A 26,798-nucleotide genomic window follows, 5' to 3' on the forward strand; every position below is an offset into this window, starting at 1 on the left:
CAATGGAAAAATAAATATTGCACGGACGCGGAGTGCAATAGTCCTTTTGCAGCTGGCCACTATTTGATTGGTCAACCACTACTTATTATTTCTGCTATTTTTAGCGGCCAGCTGCAAAAGACTATTGCACTACGCGTCCATGCAATAGTTATTTTTCCATTGCACGGACGCGTCCCCCGGTCGCTCCCCCATTATTCTGCCCCTCCAGGATGACTAACGAGCTACGCCAAGTTTCATGTCTTGTGCATGTGGATCGATATTATATTGTTAGTATGCTTGAGTTGATTCTCTGCATGGTTGTTTCTGTTATTATCTGCACACCCCCACCGCACCGCTTAGGTGTGTCTGGGGGTGAGGGGGACAACTACCCCACACTCTTCAACTTTGTTTGCTACAAATGTTTTTTCTTTTTCTTTGAAAGTGTACTTTTCTTTGAAAGTACACTTTCTTTTCGATGGGGGTGCGCCGCACCCCCACCTACCCCATTTTTGTTTGGTGGATTTGGGCCCCCGCCCCATACAGGCTTGCCCCCCCCCCTGGAAAAAATCCCAGCTACGCCACTGCATACACCACTACACAATTCACCACACACCATTCTCGTCCTCATATCCCCACTACCACACAAACACATACGCTTCCCACACTGCTACACCTCTCACGTACAAACTCGCACCCTATACACCCCGACACACATAATTATATGCAAACATAAAATGAAGATACTGTTTATCATGATGTTTTGTGCGCATCAACCATGATAATAAAATTAACAATAACATAATAAGATACAAATGACAACCAAATTCATAAACATTAACCAAAATATACAATATTCTCTTAATGCAAAATAGACCAGTATTGGTCCTAAGGCAACAAATGTTATGTTCATCAAAAAGTACAATAATAAACTACATGGAAATATACCATTGGATCATAAATTGTACGTGCGCTTAAAACATTGAATACTTCGTCGGCCGCATCACATACTGACGTATTTGCAAAATACGCATTTCGAGAAAATCGAAGTTGAAAATTTAGAGATTTTCATTTGCTTCATAATCTTGATTAAAACATTATTGTCGATTAAAACCAGGTTAGCAGTAACGCGAATATACTATATTTTCAATATAATTCACTTATTACTATCAGAGCATAACTTATTCTGCAAAAAAACAATATTAAATAAAATACGTCACTATGTGAAAAGGACTAATGAAAATTTCGCTGTTCAAATGACAAATACGTCGCGCAAATACGTCAGTATGTGAAACAGTTGCGCAAATACGTCAGTATGTGAAAAGGACAAAACAGTGATTTTATCGTGTAATGACAAAGTCGCGCAAATACGTCGCGCAAATACGTCAGTATGTGAAACGGCAAATCCCTCAAATTGCAGATACGACATACTGGGCTTGCGCAGTATAGGCGATCGGCAAATACGTCGTTATGTGATACAGACATTTCAAGGTTTTGTAAATACGTCAAAATTAAATTAATTAATATCTTACTAATTAAGCCACTTTGAGGCATAGTTTTTGGTGAATATATAGAGTAGAACATAACAAACTAATATACCAATTCGTCTGCTGTATTCCATAGTGGCGTATAGTGATTTTTGGTCATTTTTTTGAAAATTGGCACATATGTTTTTAATGATGTTCTCTTTCATTTTTTCTAAGTCTCATCAGTCATAATTAGCTAATTAGTAATTAATTAATTAAATGTGGCGTATAGTTACAAAGTGACATTTTTTTGTATTCCATAGTGGCGTATCGACCATACGCCACTTTTTATACACATTTTATAATTATGAAATATCGGAAAAAAAGAAAAACATCGTATGTCATAGTGGCGTACACGTATCGGACCTATACGCCACTATGGAATACGAACGACGAAAAGTAACGCCATAGGGATTACACGGCGACCGAGGTGGCGTACGGTTAACGTTAGGTTAGGGTATTGAGTTTTGTTTGTTTTCCATAGTGACGTATAGTTTTATTTTCAGTTTGCCAGCAATAGTATGTATTTATTTCTTTTGAAAAATATATAACAATAAAATCTATTTAGTTTACTACAGAAATTTCACATCATTTACAAAATATAATGAATGTCTGATTTACACAACTCGATTTGAAATTGGCATTTCTTCAAACCCGATTTTCTCGAAAAGTTGTTTATTCGCGGCGCCCCACTATACGCCACTATGGAATACAGACGACGAATTTTCTCAAAAATGTTAAAAATGTCGAATACGTCACTACGTCAGTATGTGATACGGCCGACGACTTGGTGACTTTCTGATGTCAAGATTAATTTTTTTTTCCATACTTCAACACCTGTAGGAAAATGAAGACTTGAAATATTCAGTCAGGGCCGGCCAAAATTTGGAGGCCCCAAATTCATCATGAGGAAGGCATGTGCACAAAGTGACCACGTTTTGGTTCAGGAATAAGATCGAGAGTGGCGGCGGGAGCATTACAATTTAGAGGGAGACGAGCATGATTTTGTTATGACATTAGCGCGCGAAAAATGTTCAATTTCACACTATTTTAGCCCAAAATGAAGGTGAATTTTGCTATATAACGGGCCAGTGCGCACAAGATTGTGCAATTTTACCCTATTTTTGGCTCAAAACATGGTATTTTTCTGGGAAAACTACAACATCCATGGTCAAGTGCTGGAAGAAGTCGACTCTGCCAAGTATTTGGGAGTGCACCTGGACAGCAAACTAAACTTCAACAACCATGTCGACGTAACAACAAAGAAAGCTAAAGGCACTCATGCATTCCTATCCCGCAACTTCAGCAAGTGTAGCCGTAAGATCAAAGAGGCAGCTTACATGACATACGTTCGGCCAATAGCAGAGTATGCTGCAGCGGCGTGGGACCCGCACACCCAGCGAAACATACAGAAGGTGGAACAGGTGCAAAGAGGTGGTGCAAGATTTGTCTTGAATAACTTTGATCGTAAAGCAAGCGTGAATTTTGCGTCCACTTTCACATAAGTTCTGTACATCAGCACTTCGCGAGAGTCGCTTACTGTCAATCCGTTTTCCAATAGAATCACCAAAAAGAAGCACCTTTGGCTTTTGGATGGTTTGAGATGTTGGGACAGGTTTAGGTCTGTTATGTTCTTTCTTTTGACTTGTCTTTGCAGCTGCACTCTTGGTAGCTTTGGCTTTAGCATGGTGTTCTTGGGTAGAGGTATATTTGTTGGGTGTGGCTTTATCATCATGATCATTGTCCATTAAGTCTTCCAGCACAGAAAACATGTTAGCAGTTACCACACCTGTAGACATGGGCTTAGCAACTGTAGGCGTTGACATTTTTGATGTTGACGATTTGGTTGCTGATGGTAATGGTGGCCAGTTCATGGTGTCATTTTGGAGTGTTTCACTGTAGGATTTGGGGGACGGGGGCATAGATTTGTCCTGCTCTAAGGCTTGGATCTGTTGAAGTAGTTTCTGTCTCTCTTCGGCAAATCTTACTTGTTCTGCTTCCAACAACTTCCTGTTACATTCGCTTTCAAATTCAATCAACTCTACTTCATTGATTCTACACATCATGAGTTCAAGTTTGACTTCTTTGTCTGTGACCTTCTCTGATAACGTTGTTATCTCTGCTTTCAATTCAGAAATTGTGTCTTGCAGCATTTGGTTCTGCATACATAATCTACCTTTGTGCTCCGCAGATTCCATAAGTTTGTGTACAAGGTCAGTGTGAAGGTGACATTGTGATCCAGGAGTAGATGAGGCAGGCTTACTTGTTGCTGGTGAAAATAATGGTGGTGTGGTAGATGTGTATGAAGGGCCAGTAGTGTTGATGGTTGTAGATGAAGCTGGTGATGGTGTGATGGTACATGTAGACTTGCTATTTATTTCACTTAACTTGTCCATCACTTTCCTAGCAAGCAAGGGTGGAGTCTTGTTTACCCACAGAGCATATCATGAGCCCTGTATTCTGACTAGTGATGATGACTTGTAGAACGTAATTGTTACACTAGCATTGTCATTGGTTGGTGCTGCAAGTCCTCTGTAGATGTTACCATTATTACTCATATTTTGAGGTGATCCAAACATACTACAAACTTCTTTCTCCAACGTATCAAAAGCAACTTCATCATTGACTTGCATTGTACATGAATTTTTCCTTGGTATAACTTCCCATATTTCCAAAGGGACATGAGAAATGTCAGTGTTTGAGAATCCATTAAATACATTAGTACTACCAGCAGATGAGTTGAAGAGATGTGAAGGTTGATGAGTCATAAAATCCATTGTGTCCTGTGTCCTGTTCATTGTCCTATCTATTGTCTTCCTCAAGTGGTCAATTATTGATTGATACAACTTGGTCTTGTACATTTCTCACACAGATATGTAGTGAAAAATGAAATAAATATCCACTTTTTTCATCAAATAAATTTGAAGAAACTTGAAGAAAGTTACACCAATAGATTCCTGAAGTGAAGATCTATCAGTAGATATTAAATTCAATATGATAATTTTAAACAGTAGAATTTCTAGGTAATTTAGAGAGCATTCATAGAGCACCTCCTCTCTCAACAGCAGTCAGTCAGTCGAGCACCTCCTCTCTCAACAGCAGTCAGTCAGTCGAGCACCTCCTCTCTCAACAGCAGTCAGTCAGTCGAGCACCTCCTCTCTCAACAGCAGTCAGTCAGTCGAGTTAATAAACTTATCGCGGTTAATGACATCATCAGGGATCTATGTATTCGCAAAAAGTGGACTTATATTGACAATCATGCAATTAGAGATTTATATGATGGACTACCTCCAAACAACAAGGGTATGAGCTTTCTTGCACATAACTTCCAACGTTTTTTATGTTTTGCTCACCCCTCAATTTTTCGAAAGAAAACACCTCAGAGACCTTTACTGGGAAACCAACCAGCATGGCTAAATTACCTAATGTCATAAATACCAATGTATATTATAATGTTCATGAATGTAAAGATAACTTTTGTATTGATGATCAAACAACCATTGTTATTAACCCTATCCATTCATCTCATTCTCAATCCCACCATCCTGTCTCAACTATCACTGTTAATAACCATGTTGTTTCAAGTGCTACTACTAACAATTCATCTCAGCAAACCACTCCATCTATTCAATCTCCATCAATAACTATTGACCATTGTACTAATGCTATAATTGACAAAGGTTCTGAGCAGGTAAAGTTTACTTGTACTGATGACAAACATGTTTCTTGTCATCAAACAAATAATGTTATTCACCATGTTCCAAATAATTATTCTTGTGATGTAAATAATATACAGAATAATATTCATAACAATCATTCAAATATTAATTTGTCTAAAGCTGAGAATTTTTGTGGCACCTGTTCTCGAAAAATTATAGCGTCTCAGCCTATAGTTTCTTGTATACAATGTTCTCTTCATTTTCATATTAATTGTTTACCTATTGATTACAACTCTAGTGCCTCTTATTGGTGTAATTCTTGCTTCTTTAGAACTTGTCTATATGAACTTCCATTTTGTGAAGAACCATTTATTGACTTTAATTGTAATGTAACTAAAGGATTCAAAATTGCTCACCTCAATATTCAATGCCTGCGCTACAAAGTTGATCACTTAAGAATTTTGCTTAATCAGAATAATATTGATATTTTATGTTTGACAGAGACTTGGTTAACAAATGACGATACTGATAATGAACTTATTATTGAAGGTTACAATGTATGCAGACTTGATAGAATAGGAATGCAGCATGGTGGTATTTTATGTTATGTGAAAGATGGTGTTGTTTTTAAAGAAAAATCTAATTTGCATGATGATAATATTGAGGCACTCTGGATCGAGATCAATTTGCCACATACAAAGCCTCTCCTTCTTGGTACAGTTTACAGAGTACCCAACTCGAAGGTCGATTACATTGACAAATTAGATCAAGTATTTCAAAACTACACCTCCTTATATGATGATGTAATAATTGTAGGTGACTTTAATTTAGACTTATGTAAAAGGTATGAAGCAAGTAAGGTAAATACTCTTGCCACTCACAGTAACATGAAACAACTTATTAAAGATTATACAAGAATAACTGAAACAAGTAAAACTAAAATTGATTTAGCATTTGTTACCAAACCAGATAAGGTATCATCTTCAGGAGTTCATAATCTTGGTCTTAGTGATCATTGCATGATTTATGTAATACGTAAAAATAAACAAATTAAACTGCCTCCAAAAACAATTAAAACTCGTTCATTCAAACAATTTAATGCTGATGATTATATTGACGACATGAAGAACATAAACTGGAATGATATAATGAATTTTAATGATGTAAATAATGCTTGGGATGTTTGGAAGAAGACATTTAATGATGTTTGTGACAAACATGCCCCACTTAAAGAGAAAAGAATTAAAGGTCATCTTCCTGAGTGGATTAATGGGGATTATATTAAACTGACTAAAGATAGAGACTTCTTCTTTTCAAAGGCACATAAAACGAATGATCCAGAAGACTGGAAGATGGCTAAGTCTTTAAGAAACAAAGCAAATAACTTAAATAGTTACTTAAAAAAGAAATATTGTACTGATGCCATTGAAGAAAATGTAAATAATACTACTAAATTATGGAAAACAATAAAGAAACTAATTCCAAGAAACAATGCAAGTGTCAGATCTATTCAAACAGATGATGGGTTTACAACATGTAATAAAGATATTGCTAATGAATTCAACTCATTCTTTACATCAATTGGAATTACTCTGGCTCAAAAATTTGACAATGTAAATAATAGTGATGATGATTCATGTAAAAATGCTACTAATGATGAATGTAATGATGATGATGTATCTAGTAATTTTAATTTTGGTTTTATTACTCCTTCTTTTGTATTTGACGAAATTTGTAATTTTTCAAATAAGAAGTCCTCTGGTCTTGATAATTTCAATGTGAAACTCTTGAAACTTTCTGCACCAATTATTTGTGACTCTCTTGCCTATATATGTAATCTTTCATTGTACACTTCTATATTTCCTTCTGATTGAAACTTGCAAAAGTCACACCTATTTATAAAGATGGTGACAAATCAGATGTAAGTAACTATAGACCTATCTCTGTATTATGTATAATTTCTAAGATTCTGGAACGTGCTGTCCATGACCAATTGTATTCTTATTTATCTAAACAAGGTATTCTTCACCCATCTCAATCTGGTTTTAGGAGTAACCACTCAACCACAACAACCCTTCTTGATACCTCTGACTACATTCTTAAAAACATGAATGATAGAAAATTAACGGGTGCAATTTTCCTGGATCTCAAGAAGGCTTTTGATACCATCAACCATAGTCTTTTAATTAACAAATTAAAGCAATGTGGTATTTCTGGCTCATGTCTAAAGTGGTTTATATCTTATCTCAGTAATAGGTCTCAAGCTGTTAACATTTCCTCTATTATGTCCGACTTTAAAGATGTGAATATTGGTATTCCGTAAGGTACAATCTTGGGGCCTTTATTATTGATCATTTTCGTAAATTCACTTCCAAACTCTGTAAACTGTAAAACTATAATGTATGCAGATGACACAACTCTTATTTGTAGTTCTAATGATGCAGCAACTCTTCAAGCAGAATTAAATGAAAATTTGTCAAATGTTGCCTCTTGGTTGAATGAAAATAATCTCACCTTGAATATCAAGAAAACAAAACTCATGATTTTTGGTACTAGTTATATGCTGAATACATTTAATGACATTGATGTTTCATACAATGGTAATAATATTGAAAGAGTTGATAAATTTAAGTATCTTGGTGTTGTATTTGATCAATTATTATCTTGGCATGAACATGTAAACCATCTCTCTTCTAATATCTCAAAACGTATTGGCATTATTCGTAGACTGAAATATTATCTCCCAAATGATACCCTTAAAATGCTTGCCAATGCCCTTGTCATGCCACACTTTGACTATTGTAGTCCTGTTTGGACAAATTGCATAAACTCTCTTTCAACTTCACTTCAAGTACATCATAATAGACTTGCTCGTATTCTTTTATCAGCGGATATAAGAACACCTATTAAAGACATGATGGATTCTCTTAACTGGGATAAACTTCATACAAGATGGGAGAAACAACTTTTGATTATTGTGTTCAAGTGTCTTACCCATAATGCACCATCATATTTATTTTCTCAATTTTCTTATATGCAATCTCTTCATACTCATGGTACTAGAAGCCAAACTTTCAATTCTCTTGTCATTCCAAATGGAACATAAATCCTGGTAAGAGAACTTTTCACTACAGATCATGTTATGCTTGGAATAGACTCCCCCAAGACATCCGTGGAAACTTTGATTCTATGACCGTTCATACTTTTAAAAACTGTATTTCAAAATTGTGATTAGACTTAATTTTTGATTTCTTGAATTCCACAAATTTATTTTCAAATTTTTTTTTGTTGTCTTTTACTCCCTATTTGATTGTAAAACTTGTACAATGTTATTCTATTACTGTATAATCAAATTATTACTTGACCTGATGTATAATGCAAATACTGTATTTAAGTAACTTTTGCTTCCATGCATTGCTTTTAATTGTTATCAACTTATTTTATTATATTGTGTACTGTAATTGTCACTCAGGGCCCCTTGGAGATCAGTACCAGTTACTGAAGGGGCTACCCTGGTTAAAGAAAGAATAAATAAATAAATAAATACAAGCATGATAAAAGATCTTCAATGGCCAACCTTGCAAAGTAGAAGATCTCAGACCAGACTATCAATGCTCTACCAGATCCGCTTCGGCCTTGTCGACATCAACTGGGCAAACTACCTAGTGCAGTCTACATCTCGCACCCGTGGTCATAGTAGCCGCTTCCAGACGCATCACTGCAGCTCACAAGTTTTCCTGTCATCTTTCTTTCCAAGAACTTCAAGAGACTGGAATTCTCTCAAGCTGGAGCCTGCTCAACTGCCATCCCTCAATGCCTTCAAAGCGGCATTGAAGGGCAGCCTCACCTAGACAGCACGCAACAAAGTTTTTTTAACTGCACCCACTTGTATATAACTGCACCTGTAATTAGAGACTGCGTCCATGAGGACGTGCGCGTGCTACCACTTGCAGTGTGAAATCTTCAGTACCTGAAGTCTACACTTTATAGGAAGAAGAAGAAGAAGAAGATGCACAGGGCAATTTGGGGCCCCGAAATTTGGGGGCCCTGGGCCCGGGCCCATCTAGCCCAATGGTAAATCCGGCCCTGATATTTCAAGTCTTCATTTTCCTACAGGTGTTGAAGTATGGAAAAAAATTAATCTTGACATCAGAAAGTCACCAAGTATTCAATGTTTTAAGCGCACGTATAATTTATGATCAAATGGTATATTTCCATGTAGTTTATTATGTACTTTTTGATGAACATAACATTTGTTGCTTTAGGCCCAATGCTGGTCTATTTTGCATTAAGAGTATATTGACTATATTTTGGTTAATGTTTATGAATTTGGTTGTTATTTGTATCTTATTATGTTATTGTTAATTTTTTCATCATGGTTGATGCGCACAAAACATCATGATAAACAGTATCTTCATTTTATGTTTGCATATAATTATGTGTGTCGGGGTGTATAGGGTGCGAGTTTGTACGTGAGGTGTAGCAGGGTGGGAAGCGTATGTGTTAGTGTGGTAGTGGGGATATGAGGACGAGAATGGTGTGTGGTGAATTGTGTAGTGGTGTATGTTTGAGGGTGATATGAAAATATGAGTTCTATATGAGTTTGTTTTTGATTTGGATTTGTGCAATATATTTGCTTATAATGTTGTGCCATGCTGAGTCTCCAATATAAGTACTACTTTGTAATGATTTGTTCTTAACATTGTGTTAGTTTAAGTACTTGTAAATTGGTATAACCTATTTAATTATGCTTTATAATATGTTAATGCTTTATATATTACTCATGTATCTGTTCTTACTTAGTAAAGCGCAATGAACATGTTTGGTATTGCGCTATAGTAAGCGCCGTATATTATTATTATTATTATTACTATTATTATTATTATTATTATTATTATTATTATTATTATTATTATTATTATTATTATTATTATTATTATTATTATTATTATTATCTGTATGGTTTTTTATTTTTTTTAATGTAAGAACAACATTTTAAGTGATCGGGCCACCCTGGGTAAATATGATGCAATAAATAAATAAATAAATAAATAATTGGTAATGTTTATCGTACTCATATAACTGATGTTGATTTATTTAACTCTGATTTAAGCCGTCTTCTTGATGTTATTACAAAATGAAAACAAACATTGTTATATTTTGGGTGTTTTTAATTTATACCTTTTCAGAAGTTCCTTACAAATTTTTTCGATAATAGTATGTTAAATGGGAAGTTAAATTGTATATTAACTTCTCAGATGATGAATGGAAGATGTACTTTCTGATGCCATTTAAATGTACAATAGGTTCGAAATTACGTTGGTTTCAGTACAGAATTGTAAATGGAATTCTTACTACAAATACTTTTATGTTCAAAATTGGCAAAAGAAACGATAATTATAGGAACCCGAAACATAATCTTTTGTCGGACTGTAACAATGTTGGTCTAAGCTCGAAACCTGGTGTTTGCAAAAAAAGCTTCCGGTATTCTTATCACTATCAACCAGAATCATATTCTTCTCAGGACCTATTTATGAAAAATAATTAGTGCTCTAAATTCCATAGCAACGCTAATCATCAGCTCCGTTAGAAAATGAAAATGAAGCAACGCAATACTCATCTTCATCATAATAGAAATAAACGACCCTCCAAAGTAACTGATAATTGAACCTTCAGACAGTATTATGGGTTTTTCATCATCAAAAAACACATTTCACCTTTTTTGCTTTATTTGTTTTGTGCGTCGTTTAAATACACAATACAGGAATTAACTGGAAATGTATATTCCTTCCATCGGCGTAGATCCATCGGGGTGATGGGGGATAAATCCCCAATATTTTGCCAGGGGATAGTCCATACAATCATCCTCGTCCCATGTTGACTCCTGAATATGGGTTTCTGACCAAATTAACCTCATATTTGCCCATTTTAGTCCCAAAAGTGCACATTTTCGCGCGCTTCACGCGCATTTATTCCGCTTTTGCTCCATATTTCATCCGTTTAGCTTCAAAATAGCTCATTTGTATCATAAACTTATTTTGTCGCCAAAAGATGCTGCATTCAATATACTTGAAGAATTTTTGCCAACCCCATCCCCCAATGCCAAAAAGAAATCTACGCCACTGATTCCTTCGGATTGTTTTCGAGAAAAAACATACTTATTTTCATAATTTTGCCGTCTTGTTGATAATGACAGATTCAAATGGGCTTCAAATACCCCAAACCATCTTCTCTTCTTGCATCTTCTCTGCAATTATCATCTACCATTTATTTTAATATATAGCCAACAAGTACAAAATAACAGTATTGCACATCTAATCCTACATTGTTATAACTTCGAGATAAAGTTCTCTTCCATATACTTAGCGGGTCTCATCTTATTTATTTTGATTGTTATTTTATGGAAAAACGTATAATTATGTTTAAAAACCCAGAATTATTTAAGTACGTTTGCCTGGTGTCATTGACTTACGCCAGTGTACATCTTCTATGATTTTTCCATAATAAATTGGTCTTCTTGACAATGTTCCTGGTTGTTGCAATTTGTTGTGGCATTCTTTGACACCGCACCGCATACGAAGAAAAAACCTTTAAAAACATACGTTCTTGACCCTTTTTTTCCAAACATTGGTCAAATATTTAAATATCACTGTTATTTCCAGTTAGAAATAAAATATCTATCTTTCTGGAATAAGGAGTATAATTATCTTATACACAGGCCTTTTAATTTTTTTACCAGAGCAATCATTGTGATGGGGAAAAATTAAACGGCAAGTGAATTGGTTTTTGTCACTAATCACATTAATAAGCAAGATAAACTCATCGTTGTTATAAAGGTATATTTGAATACATGAATCCAAAACCCACCCAAGTCCATGGGAAGTGATTTTGAGAAAAAAAACCTGTGTATCATTTTAGTTCCTTCAGTTAGATTTACCTGGTCAATATGGTAAGTTGTACGTGCAAATGTGTGGGTTAAACTGTATTAGGTATGACGATTAGCATTTCAGGGACTTCGTGGGGTTCATTTTAAATTCTGGACTTGGGTGGTTTTTTGAATCATATACAAAGACAATAATGTTGGAATGATATTACCACTAGTAAGATAATACAAAATAAAGCACACAGTTATGTATAATGTTGATAAGCATTCTGCCATGTAATATAAACAACACACTTTCCTTAATTAAACCCATTTTTTTTTCAAAAGTCACTCTCCAGCAATGAAGATGTTACAAGTGGACTTTTATACATACTGGATTTCAATCAATGTGTTACAAGACTCAAATCATGGACTTGGGTTGATTCTTTCATACATGCTATATTTCACATGCTCAATAGACACAGAGGATGAATTTGAGTTGTTCTTTCATACATAAGACAGGCCTATGTATAGCAACACTTTCCCATTCTCAAACTCAATTTGGCTTAAGTATGGACTTGGGTGGGTTTTGTATTCATATATTCATTTATTAGGGTACTAATTTTAAAAAGGAAAAGTCCATAATTGGCAGCCCAAAATTGCTCACCCGGGAAAGTCCGTGCTGCGCAATTGCGAGTACGTTAAACACTAATACTAGAAGAAGTTTTGGATGAGAAAACGGACATTTTGATGAGAAACGGCCAAAAAGGTGAGAATTTAAATTTTCTCATTCTTTTGGATGAGAAAATAATAATGTTTATTTTGAGCTCAGCGGGGATTCGCAATTCTCACCAGCTTTAATAAGATAATAATGATTGACACACACACCAGGAACGGAACGTCGTCATTAACTATAATTATTCATACATTTTTCTCTTGTCGCAATTATATCGCTTTATTCCATAACGATACCAATAATAGGCTTGTTTGTACTCGTTTAATGCATTTTCCATGCTGATTCCAAATATGGTTATGAAAATGTAGAATTCTTACATTTTTTAAATTAAAAACAAGTTCGAATTTGTGATCTACAGTCGACACCCACGTGGGAAGATTCAACTAAGAACCACTGAACCAAAACTAGGCTTGTTTGTACTCGTTTAATGCATTTTCCATGCTGATTCCAAATATGGTTATGTTAATTGCTTGGTTCAGAATCATATTAGAATATTAAATGGAAGTAGGACCTACGGGCATCTGATCTAACTATAATTATTCATACATTTTTCTTTTGTCGCAATTATATCGCTTTATTCCATAACGATTGTGAAAAATAGTTAAAGTGGTATTAAAATCTCGTGGCTCATCCCTCGCTTGTCTAATGATATCAGATCGGGGTCACTCAAGTTTCATGTAGTGTACATAATGCGTACGTGGTCAGAAAAGGGGTCTTTTTCGGAGAATAAACGCGAATCGAATTTATGGGGTCAAAAATGCCTGTTTCTAAAAAGGGGGTTGTTTTTAAACTTCTAATTTAGGAGTCAATTTAGCTGTATAAAAGCTTATAAATCAAAATGTTGATAGGCCTGAAGACCACACAGCTTAGTGTAAATTATGTATAGACCTACACTTTTCCCATGGGTTACTCGGCTATATGTTCTACTGAGATTCTTTCGTTTTATTCTTTAAATAAGTGGATAATAATTATATTTGAAAATAACCATCTTATTTATGAAAAGAACTATATAAACCAAATTTTGAATATACATAACATAAAAAACACGATAGCAATGGACTATTCCTTTTAAAATCCACGCTACCCCTGTGGAGGATTTTGGAAACATCTACCACATTAGCACTGACTGAGGGAGTATGAATTTCAAATGAATGAATACATTAGGCAGTTTAATTTTAATTTTATACACCCTCTGAGAAAGATTCAAAAGGAATATTCCACAGTGGAAGGGGGAGTTCGCAAATATGCTAATTCCATTTGAAATTCATACTCATTCCAGTGAGGGACCTTTGGAAGTTTAGACTACATGTAGCAGGCGGCGAATAACATGATCGAGCCGGCAACTTGTGAAACCGCCCGGACGTATGGCATTTTCCATATACTCGGTTAGTTTTGTGTGGTTCATTATCGAATCCCAACGGTTTTGGCTTGTATTTATATTATTTATTCATAACCTCATTAATATACGCGAAGCCTGTAATCCAATCAAAAGAAATTGATTGCCTGCCACGCACTAATTGCGAGGTCATTAATAACTCACAATGACTCCGGATGCGCAACAATGACTTCTGCGCGCGCGTGCGTGTATAAGCTACGCGTTATGGCAACGCCTACGCCTACGCGATGCCGTCGCGCTTCTGTGATTGGTAGCTCTTGTTGTCGGCGCCGGCGCGAATGTTATATTCGCCTGGTTGATTTTTTTGTAGGGTAGGTTACAAAAATGATTAAAACTGGTTATATTTAACAGAGTTTTATGGCATAAAATAACATAAAATGCCATTTTGATTTGTTCAAAATATTAGATACGACGGTAATGAATGACAATAATAACTTTGCACCATCTATTTTGAGGTCATTGTGTGAAATTGTCGGGTTTTGTTTTGGGCCTCGGTATTTTTCTTCGGGATCTACCACTCACTCGGAAAAATACCTCAGCCCAAAACAAAACCCTCCGATTTCACACAATGACCTCAAAATAGATAGTGCGCAGTTATTATTGTCTAATTATTTTTTTATTTCTACATCTACTAGGGTACTCAGTAAAGTTGCCAAAGCAATATCTGACTGAGAAAACAATACTGACGCCGGTCATCAGACACGGATCAAAAACTGACAAATAATAAAATTACACTTAAAGCTACTTAAACTTACAAAAAGAACTGCACTACTTAATTAACACTTTTGTTTTTAAGACCAGATGTAAATGATTCCAGTTTGTTACAATCGAGTAATGATGAGGGTAATGAATTCCAGTCCAGTATGGTGCGCGGGAAGAAGCTGAACTTATATACATTTGTTTTGGGAGCCATGACACGGAATTTAAGAGGATGATATTGGCGAGTATGTGATGCCCTTGGTGTTTGTATATAATCCGGTATGGGGACGGCAAAGTTTTGAGTTTGAATTTTGAACATGGTGATTAAACGTGATGTTTCCTTCGTTGTTGGAGTGATGTCCAGTTTAACTGCTCTAACAAGTTGGTAACTGTGCCCTCTGTTCTATTGTAGTTATTATTTACAAATCGCGCTGCCCTTCTTTGCACCATCTCTATTTTATTAATATCCGCTGCAGTGTGAGGATCCCAAACTACACTCGCGTACTCGAGAATTGGTCTTACTAGTGCAAAGTACATCTGCTGTTTAATTGATGGTGGGCATCTAAATAAGTTGCGACGAATAAACCAGAGGGCTTTGTTAGCTTTCAGAGTTATGTTGTTAATACGTTCAGACCATTTGAGGTTGTGGGTTAATTCAATACCAAGGTATGGATGATGTCTGACGCTGTCCAGAAAGTCATTTTCCATTTTGTATTCATGAATGATTGGGTTCCTTTTTGTGGTGACGCGGAGAATGTTGCATTTAGCCGTGTTGAAAGCCATTTGCCAAGCGGCAGCCCAGTCAGTGAGAGACTTAAGATCTTTTTGCAGACGTTCTGTGTCGATGTTTGATTTTATGACTCGATAGAGTACGCAGTCATCTGCAAAAAGTCTGATGTTTGTTTGGGTGCTAACATTATCGGAGATATCATTGATATAAACGAGGAACATAAGGGGTCCTAAGACTGTCCCTTGAGGAACGCCCGATTTTACATGGACAGGTTTGGATATTTCCCCATCAACAACAACACGCTGTGTCCTTGATGTTAACCACTGCGTTATCCAGTCCAAGATCTTACCACGGACACCATAGAAATGCAGTTTTGTATTAATCGTTGATGGGGCACCTTGTCGAAGGCTTTCTGGAAGTCTAGAATAAGAACGTCAGTCTGTAAGCCATGGTCGAGATTTCTGGAGAGGTCTTCTACTGTAATTAGGAGTTGTGAATCACATGAGTGATTGGATCGAAATCCGTGCTGAAAAGAAGATAAGATTTTATATTTTTCAAGGTGGTTCATTATATGTTTGTATATTACATGCTCTAATAACTTACACGATACAGATGTCAGTGACACTGGCCTATAATTAGCTGGATCACTCTTTCTACCCTTTTTGAATATAGCAGTGATGTTGGCCGTGAGCCAATCAGTGGGAAGTTGACCTGAATTTAAGGATTGTGCAAATAATTTGGTTACGACCGGTGCCAGTTCTTCACTTAATTAGGTCTCTTAAAATTTGAGATGGTATTCCATCGGGACCATTGGCTTTTTTAATATTGATATTTTTCAGCAACTTTTCTACACCATCTACATCAATACTAAGTTCGTCAATTGTTGGATACTGAATTCTGGGCATTGGTGGAATATTTGAAACATATTATATTATAATTATTATTATTATTATTATTATTATAGGTTTTCCCAGAGTATTTCGCACTTATGTCATTGATTTTCGTACAATTATTATTATTATTATTGTTGTTGTTGTTGTTGTTGTTGTTGTTGTTGTTGTTGTTGTTGTTGTTGTTGTTGTTGTTGTTGTTGTTGTTGTTATTATTATTATTATATATTATTATTATTATTATTATAATCATCATCATTATCATCATCATCATCATCATCATCATCATCATCATCATCACCATCATCATCATCATCATCATCATCATCATCATCATCATCATCATCATCATCCAAGATCATCATACGAAGCTGAATTGTAAGTTTTTGAGTATGGGTCTGATAGTCATTTGCTATAAATGTCAATGTTACGGTACCATAAATAATTCGGTCTTTCAATAAAGCATTCTACATTAACATAAAGCATTCTACAAAGGTTGTAATTATACCCTCATTTATTATTCATTATTCATTATTCGAATTCAGTAGCAACCATGATTAATAGGAATTAGACCGTAACTCCTCCTTGACAACCGGTTTTCTGCATTATGTTTTGAAAGAAGTAAAACGTAGCATCTTTGTAATAAATTAAATTTAAAACAAATTGTTTTGTCAAGTAAATTCAAGTTAAAATGCCATAACATCTTTATTTTGTTCATGGGTTCAGGAACAGATCGGGGTTAAGGGGGTGCTACACCCTTGGCCAATTTTGTGCCTATTTTGAATTTTTATCACAAATTATAGCTCATTGGTGACAAGTAAGATATGTATAGTATAGGGGCAAGGACTACAATTACTGCACTGGAAATTTTATTTTAGCACAGACATAAGTTGTGGAGTTAAGTCAAAAATGAGGGGAAACCAATATTTGGTTATACCAAATAACCATACTGAATTTTCAGTGCAGTAGCTGTAGTCCTTGCCCCTATAATATACATATTTTACTTGTCACCAATGTGCTATAATTAGACACATAAAATAGACACAAAATTGGCCAGGGGTGTAGTACCCCCTTAAGCGAGTGAGAATTACAGGACAGTTGTGAAGTGATTGAGTCAGAAGCAAATTTAGTATACAGGGCCCACAACTTATTAGTTCCCCCTAATACTTTTTTAAAGACGTCATAAAATATTTTACGAAATATAAAAATATACAATATGTATATAGCCCTCTTTGATTTACACCTGTGGATCAATTTATAGCGTCACACGTCATTGCGTTTAGTCACAATGGTTAATTGTTTAAGAAACGAGGTCGTTTTAAATGTTGCACCAGAGTCCATAGCAGTCAGGTTTTCTTTAACAAACACATGAATAGGCCTGGCCTACTGTATTGTTTGAGAGTTGACTCCTATGGACTCAGATGCAACTTTTAATACTGTTTAAAACAGTCTCCTTTTCTTAATATAATGAACCATTGTGACCGAAGGCAATGACGTGTGACGCTATAAACAAATCATGCTGCACATATCTTTTTACACCTTTGCATTTGCTCAAATATTTTTCTATTTATTTAAAGAAGTATTTAGGGGGAACTTAGAAGTTGTGGACCTATATAGAAACATATCGAACACTACTTTTAGACAATGCCCTCGATGAAGTGATAATTTACATGTATTCAAAGTTGTCTTCCAACTTGTTTGAAACATTTCACCTTTTTGCTTTCGGTCTTAGGGTCTCCTGAGTTCGGGACAAGGACATGAAGCTCAACGTAACTCACTCCATATACCTAATGAGCGTTTTGAGCGTTTCGACAGTATATTTGTGGGACATGAGAGCACATCAGACATATCGAATTGCATTCTGAATACGAAGAATGTCTTTCTGATATCAAATAATTTTCATTTTTTGAAATTCACGATATAATACAAATTTTATGACAAATTATTAAAATTTGATATTTTTCACATTTTTGATATAACAGTCCTCGAAGTAAATTTTATAAATCTAATGATATATTCTTAAAGTGTATGTAGCTGGGAGGAAAATAAATAAATAAATGTAGATATTTATATACCGCTTTATGCCGTAAACAGCCTCAAAGCGCTTTACATTTATTCCGCCGTCATTAGATTATGCCGGAACCACATTTTGCAGCCTACAAATGGGGCAGGGTTCATCAGTACAACGACTGTGACTTACCCTAACAGCTACCCATTGCACCTGGGTGGGGTGAGGCAAGCGAGGTAAAGCGCCTTGCCCATGGGCGCAACACAGTAGTGGGACGGGGACTCGAACCCACGCACGTCGAGCAAGCTCTCAGATTATGAGTCCAAGGCCGTAACCACTGAGCCACCTAAAAGCCGACGATCAATTGAAAAATTTGACCTTTCATATTGAAGATAAGGACTTTTTTTCCCAAAAGACCTGTTTTTTGGAGTTTTGGGAAAAAATCCATATCTCGAATACGAAAGGTCAAAATTTTAAACTGATCGTCGGCTTTTCATCCCAACTACATACACTTTAATTATAAATCATCAGATTTATAAAGTTTACTACTGCCCAAGCAGCAGCATCGCTAGGAGTTCAATTCAAGTCAACTCGGGAGCGGTGCCGCTCTGTCGTATGAGAACGAACATGATACGATTTTTGGCGATGCTGATCGGCAACATTGGCTTTCATAGTCATGTTGCTGCGAGTATGAAACCAGCATTAAGCGTAAATTCTGCTACAAAATATTGGATTCCAATGAAGTAAAGAACTCTGTTATTAAAAATCTGCCAACTAATAAATTATGTCATTTGCTAATGCATAGCATTCCTTTCGATGTAATGCGTTCTGTTTTGTATATTGGGTTTGAATAAATAATGACGATTGATGATCTCTCTGTAGGAAAATAACAGAATGTGTTAATAGAGGTCACAATCGGTATACCGTAAAAATTCATTAATAAACATACGTGCATATTAACAAACGTTTTTGACAACATGCAAATATGAAGAGCGACATCCACAAAAGGCGTGAGACTCGTCAAAAACGTTTCCATTGCTTTATTTTTTTGTTTCAGGTTTGTTTGATTCATTTGTGTGTGTTTTTATTTTTCATTTATTTTTGTTTTATTTTTTACTTTATTTTTTATTTTATTTTCTTTTATTTATTTTTATTCATATTGGGGTCAGTAGGTATTTAGTCCACACTGAAGTCGTGTATGCCCTCGATATTAATGAGTTGGTCCTCAGAAAATCCACATTTTTCAAAGGCCCTGAATGAGAAAAAATCAAGAGGTAAAAGTTTGTAACATTAATATTAAAAGTTGAATATATATATTCCGTGGTGTCAAATCAGAGCTCTTAGCACAGCCTCATCATCCCTATATCTTCGTGGTAGAAACTGCCATAATAGTAGGGCGAATCCATTAGTTCTTCAACAGCCACGCATGGCGATTTTGTTCCACCGTGTTTAATAATTTCGAGATAGGAGCCGAGCGACTCAGACTAAGCATACCACCTGTACAATAGATATATACGTTTATTCCCACTACGAATGCGCCGCTGCCATCCATCCGCTGAAATTAGTGATTTTTTTACGTATCTTCAACGTTAAGTTCGATATTTGTCAGTTTTTGTTTTCAAAGTGCAGATTGGAAGTTTAAAGCGCAGCTTACCATATTCTTTCAACACATATATTCAGCTGCAAGTCTAACAATAAGTTCCATTTGTAGAAACCCATTGTTTCTACAAATGCGTTTTATAAGATGACACTGGGTAGTAAACAACAAATCGTCCATAATGTTTGCAGATTTGGGCGGACATCATCAAAAATTACGGGTTATATTCAAGGATTTGTTTCAACACATATATGCAACTGCAAGTCTAACAATGGGTTTCATTTGTAGAAACCTATCGTCCGTTCAACAATATGATTTGGCCTAGATATCTCTATTGATGGCATCAAGCGATCGTTGTTTGAGACACATGGCAACCCTTAGGGGTAAAAAGTGGTAGATTGCCGATACTTTTATCTGCCAATTGATAGTAATGTCAGTTGTAAGAATTTACCATAGAATTTGTATTATATCTCGAATTTCAAAAAATGAGAATTATTTGATATCAGAAGACCATTCCTCATATTTAGAATGTAATTTGGTGTGTCTGATGTACTCTCGAGTCCCACAAAAATACTGCACAAACGTTCATACCCCAGCCCTTAACAACACGATGTACAGAAAATTATTAATTCTATACAATCATAAAGGGCTCTTTCTATCGCTGATCTACTGTTAACAAATGTAGACATAAAGCCACGAGTATTGGTTAGGCAATAGCAAAACGCCCTCAAAAAACGGCAGAGTATTATCTGACTTTCAGTGGCGCCATTGATGTCATAGCATTGATATTGGCATTTTCATTGTTTATGTTATTGATATCAGCTGATATCGTTGTTGTCTTTATTAGTCTTGCGATTGGCGTCTTCACTCCACTATGGTTTCCCAAAAAGTCATCGGGTAGTCACCCGCTACCTATCTAATTTGCATGTGAAATTTGCCGGTGTCTACCCGGTGAGGGAAATTATCCGCAAAGTTCTCGTTCAGTTTCGATATGGGTTCTTTCTATCGTTGATCTACTATCAACAAATGTATACATAAAGCCCGAGTATTGGTTAGGCAAGGGCAAAACGCCCTCAATAACGCCAGAATATTATCTGACTTTCAGTGGCGCCATAGCATTGATATTGGCATTATCATTGTTGGTGTTATCGACATCGTTCTTGATATTGCAGCGTTGTTGTCTTTAGGGGATGTGCAATAATTATGAGCCCCGGGGGAGGGTAAAATTGGGGGGGCCAAGAAAGTTTTGGCGAGCCGAAAGGGGGGGGCAAGTAATTTTTAGCACGCATTCACGGGCGCCTTTTTAATAAAACGCTATAGGAAAACAGTACGGATACGCTTATATGCAAATTTTCCGCCTCGCTGCGCTCGCAACATACATCTAGACCATTTAAAGGTTTGCAATTTGGGATCCCAAAAAATTGGCATGTTCATGGGGGGACAAAAATTTTGGCGAGCAGTTTGGAATTTTACCCCTCCCCGGGGAGGCTCATAATTATTGCATAGTCCCTTAATAGTCTTGCGATTGGCGTCTTCATTATCGTTACTTGTCATTTTTTTAATACTGAGCAGCCAAAAAGGGTGGCGCTGTCACATTTTGCTTAATCATTTTGTCTTTTTATTCCTATATTTATTGTTATTATTATTATTATTATTATTGTTATTTATATTATTATTATTATTATTATTATTATTATTATTATTATTATTATTATTGTTATTATTATTGTTATTATTATTATCATTGCAGTAATCAAAGTCTTGTCAACACAAGCAGAATAATGGCAGAATGTCTTTTTACAAACTACAATCATGAAGCTGCAACATCAGTCAAGTGAGTACATTCGTGGAATGACCTTTTCGGTAAATCCCATAACCCTTTGCGAGTACACCTGAGAACTCGTCATTTGACGTCACGCCGACTTGCAATGCGCACTAACGATGTTCCATGAACGATGTGCGCATCGACGCAGATCGGCGTGACGTAATATGACGACTTCTCAGGTCATGTACTCGCAAAGGGTTATGAGATTTACCGAAAAGGTGAATTGTGGCTTTTTCATTCTCATCACTATTAGCCTTTGCATTATTCTGGACACAGAGGGCGCCATAACAACTTTTTTACAGTTAGTCTTCACTTTTTGCATCTACATCCCCTTCTAATTGTTATTTTGAATCTGGTAGATACCATAAACACTTTTGTTCTAGTCCTTTGTTACTTACTGCAAAATTGAAAGAAGTGTATTTTCGTTTTTGGTTTTGTAAGTTACGTAATTAATTTTCTCACACGACAACTTGAGGTGTCGATGGTTGGTGATCAAGAAGGTAGCTCGCTTTTCCCAACACAACAATAAAGCACTCTACCTCATTGGCTATGAACATTCGTTTGTACGGTCCAATGGAGGTGCACAATACAAGGTAAGTCGACTTACGGCCAGAAACGCTACCCCTATACTGTACGTTAAGTCGATGAGAAGCTATTAGAGAGATTGCGATTTCCAAACGTAGGTATCGGACGTACGTTGATCTATTCAAAACCACTCTCCTGTATCGAAACGAGGTCACGTATTTATCCAATTTCGAAGATTTTCCACGTGCGAAATCAACGTAGATACATCTTTGAAAATGCACAAAATTTGTCCATTTTACAATATTTTAAAGACAGTCAAGGATAATGAACATACGAAGGAAAGTCTAACTTATTATTTATTATTATGATCCTTTTTGCTTGTAACAAATCATTATAATAAAGGTGCAGCGATGTGTTAAAAATTGACTAAATTTATACGCGATGTCCATTGCCCATTGAAATGTGTGTGATACTTTACGTATAAAAAATGACATTGCGATTTCACATTTTGGATTCCAACGTGGAATAAAACGCAGGTGCCTCGTTGAAATATGCTGATTTTACCTCATGTCGAAGTTCATGCAACGCGCCTAATTTTCCGAACGAAAAAGTCTCATTTTGAAAGTAAAGTCATGATATATGGATGTAGTGACCCTTAATCTACCAAAATATATGTTTTGGGGCAACTACGGTCGTATAATATTTGGGGAGCACAAAAATGCAATTAAGTTTAAGCAGCATGTTAGCCTTGGTCTTTAGTCAAAATCAAAAGCGTGCTATTTGAATTTATAGGCAGAGACTCAGTAGCCTGCGCTGACCATTATTTTTCAATCACTATGCCCTCTATTGACCTAGATCAGATATTAAAGTAGCTTATAGTTTTTGGCGTCTTGTTCTCCTTCGTGACGAATGAGCACAATCCAGTTTGGAACCGAGACTAGCAATATTTAGCACCGTATTAACGTACGTAAAAACGTATGTTAAAACGTACGGTCCACGTGCTGCGTATGGAACATCGCAATCTCTCTAGAAGCAGTTTGCACGCGAAAAAAGGGGCCATCATTACGAGCGCGTGCATGGACGTTGCCAGTTTGTTTTGCTGCACGTGTGTTTGACGTGAATATGCTTACGTTTATTTCCAAATTAGTAAAAGCTCCGATCTTGGTAGGAGGTTGAAACCTTTAACGAGTAAACAAGAGTTTCAAAATATTGAAAATATTGCTAACTGTTGTATGAATTTAGTTTAGAATGTTTAGTAAAATTATATAAAAATTTATATCGATTTTTAGTTTCTAGTTTTCACTATTTATACCACTGTCCAGTACTGCAAATCATTACAATTTTTGAGTTTTAATTTATATTTCATTTCACATATTCAATACATTACATTTTGAAGAAAACAAGATTAAACCCGACGCTGAATATTTCATTACTGGAGAACCGTGGCAAATGGCATTTTATATTCCCTTTCATCTCTTAATTTCCCGATCAAACCTAGCGGGCCCCGCGCGAAGCGGTTTGTACCCACTGGTATTTGAACAACGCGCGTAAGTCTTCAAATCATAATAAGCACTGTTTCTCCCGGGTATTTCTCATTTTAAAGGAACAGTCCGGCAATCACAACTTTATGCCTTATATGTTAGAACAATTATTATCAAGCACGAATCACGTGGTTTTATTAAAAACCAACTCATATTGACTTAAAAAACGAATAAAAACAATCGTGCCTCACCACGCGATATTAAAATTCCCCGGGCACCGAAATTGCCTGTGGCAATAACGACCTAGTAAGTAATGAAAGTTGACGACAATTGAGCACAAATATCCATGACGTCAATTGCCACAGGTAATTTTGGTGCGGGAATTTTGAATATCGCGTGTTGAGAGCCGGCTGTTTTTATTGGTTTTTATGGTCAATATGAGTTTGTTTTAAACCCAGTGCTTCGTGATTGATAATTATCTTTCTAACATATCAGTAGGGTTGGGCATACATCAACTTTTTTATCAATATTAATATAAAACATATTGTTTCTATGGCGAAATTTTGCGTAGAACACAAATCTGGTGAAATTTTTGACCTTCAATAATGTTTGATACCGCTAAAGTTCAAAAATTCAAAATGGCCGCCAAAATTACGCAATTTTGCCAATAAATTGTAAATTTTACACTTATATGGCATCCAATATGTCTTGTTATAGGTTTTGGGTATCAAGAAACCCAAATATTAAGCTTAAAAAGTGAATAGATGTACCTGTAACAAGTTATGTGGAGTTTGTATTAAATTTAATCCAATTTTCAGCACAAATTGTGCCAAAATCGTCTTTTTCAGCAGAGCAAGGTGTATGATAGTTTACTTTAAAGTGGACACTTTATTTGGCTGTTAATCCATGCCAAACTCAGGGTTTTAGCACATTCCTTAATAAAACATCAATATCAGTATCCAAGTTAGATTCTGGTTTCACAGCATTTTGTAAAGACTGTCTCAGTTCATCGCATGAAAACTTCACCATTCTGAATTTTCCATCGTGTTTTTCTCTTCGCCTCTGACGAATATCAGGGGCAACCGTTACCCTCAGAAAACCTACTTCACTGAGTAGTTCCTTTTCTGTTAGGTCCTCAAGTATTCTTACATTTCTTGGTGTCACAGGGCCCTGCTGGGCCTTGCATTCATCATGGAGTTTCATTGTTCTGATCAGTTCCTTCTTCTTCAGTTCTGCTTTTTTCATGAGAGCCAGTTTTTTTGTCATTTTGACTGTATGAAGGTAGTTTGACTCTATCTCCTTTACATCAGATACATTGTCAGAGGTCCTTGCCCATTTCCATTTATTGCGTTTTTAGCATTGCTAAGTGTCGTAAAAGACGGATCAGAAAGTAACCAATTTGTCGTTACGATGTTTTTACGTGCATGGGGTTAGACTGATGTAGATCCGCCACTTGCAACAATGTACATCCAGTTTGGCAAATTCTAATTCACACCCTAGATTTGTAAGAGGTGAAAATTCCATCTTGTCTTCATCAATCTCTACATCCATACCCTCACCACTGCGGAAGAATGCCATTTCAGATAACTGTCTAACGTATCAATCACTTCATCAAGCACCGCACCATACAGTCTACTCTTGCCATTATCACTATCTATAGACTCATCTCTGAGTTGCTTAAGCTTAGGTAGCTTTCGTTCAAAGAACTTGATGCGCACTCCTAACCAAGTACACTCACTTATATCAACATTACTGCCTCTGTCATCTATTCCTAAGAGATCCATGAGAGGGAAAATGAAAGCATCTCCCAATTTTGAGTAGATTTTAGCCCAACACAATAACCAGTCATTCTGAATATACACTGCCAAAACTAGCTTTTTAGCATTTAACCTCCCTGCTGAAGCTGGCCCTCGATCTAATGGCTGGAATGTTGGGCAGTTAGAGAATTCCATAATTGGGCTGGAGATGGTAGAAATGATCTTTCATGGCTGACAAGGTTTTATCTGCCAGACTGCCACTGCTAGATCATGGGATCTCACAGACCGTAGCATCCTGGGGTCATGGACATGGATGTCTGGCATCAGCTGGCATAATAACTCGGGGCCCTCCTTGTAAAAGATACGATGGAAGAGCGTGGCTGCTCCAACTGCCCTGCGGTGGCTCAATGGCTGAATACGATGATCTTCATACGCATTTGTTGGCAGACCAATGACACGCTTAGCTCTATTTTGCAGGAAATATTGCTTTGCGATCTCTGCAATTCTACCAAATCTATTACCAGTGAAGCCCTTGAAACCGACATGTTCGATGTCTTCCATCTCCATCCATGATGTATATTCGTTATACAGTGATATGGAGTGCGCAGCATGGCTAGGAGAAAGTAGCTTTGGTATTGCAATGAGGGCCAGCGTGTGGACACTTGATCCTGGTATTGTGAATACCTTCTCACCAGCTGTCACATTTAACAGTTTTTGAACGCCGATTTTCTGTTCAATGTTCTCAGCTACGTGAGTCGCGCCTAGTATAGTGTGTGCACTGCATTTGAGGATTTTCTCTTTAGTCACCCGAGACTTTGCAAGAGCTTGGAACAATCGCCTGCACGATCTGACATCCAAAAGTCTATTGAGCATTTTATGTCGTCAATGTCACAGTCAGCCAGCGCTGCAAGGCAGTTCAGTTTTAGATCATTATGCAACAGCACTATCAGCTCCTGAGTGACTGATATTTTCTGTACAAGGTATATTAATGGTGTAAAAATGTTGGAAAAACAACATTTTTGGTGTTTTGGGGGTGTTTTTTTCAAATATTTACTACTTAACACCCTTCATGTAGAGAAAATGATGTTAAAAGTGATAAAAATGTGTTTCTTGACCCTGATAACCTATGAA

The 26,798-nt window shown here is 36.2% G+C and overlaps 1 protein-coding gene across 1 annotated transcript in view; it reads left to right on the forward strand.

The window, feature by feature from the left end:
- Window positions 1-26,798, forward strand: part of LOC140157423 (alpha-2,8-sialyltransferase 8B-like) — a 39,316-nt gene that overhangs the window by 9,221 nt on the left and 3,297 nt on the right. The window contains exon 2 of the mRNA XM_072180618.1: window positions 21,830-21,913. Coding sequence (XP_072036719.1) covers window positions 21,830-21,913 — 84 coding nt within the window. The remainder of the gene's footprint in view (window positions 1-21,829; window positions 21,914-26,798) is intronic.

The sequence above is a fragment of the Amphiura filiformis genome, chromosome 7 (assembly GCF_039555335.1).
Source record: "Amphiura filiformis chromosome 7, Afil_fr2py, whole genome shotgun sequence".
Lineage (NCBI taxonomy): Eukaryota > Metazoa > Echinodermata > Ophiuroidea > Amphilepidida > Amphiuridae > Amphiura > Amphiura filiformis.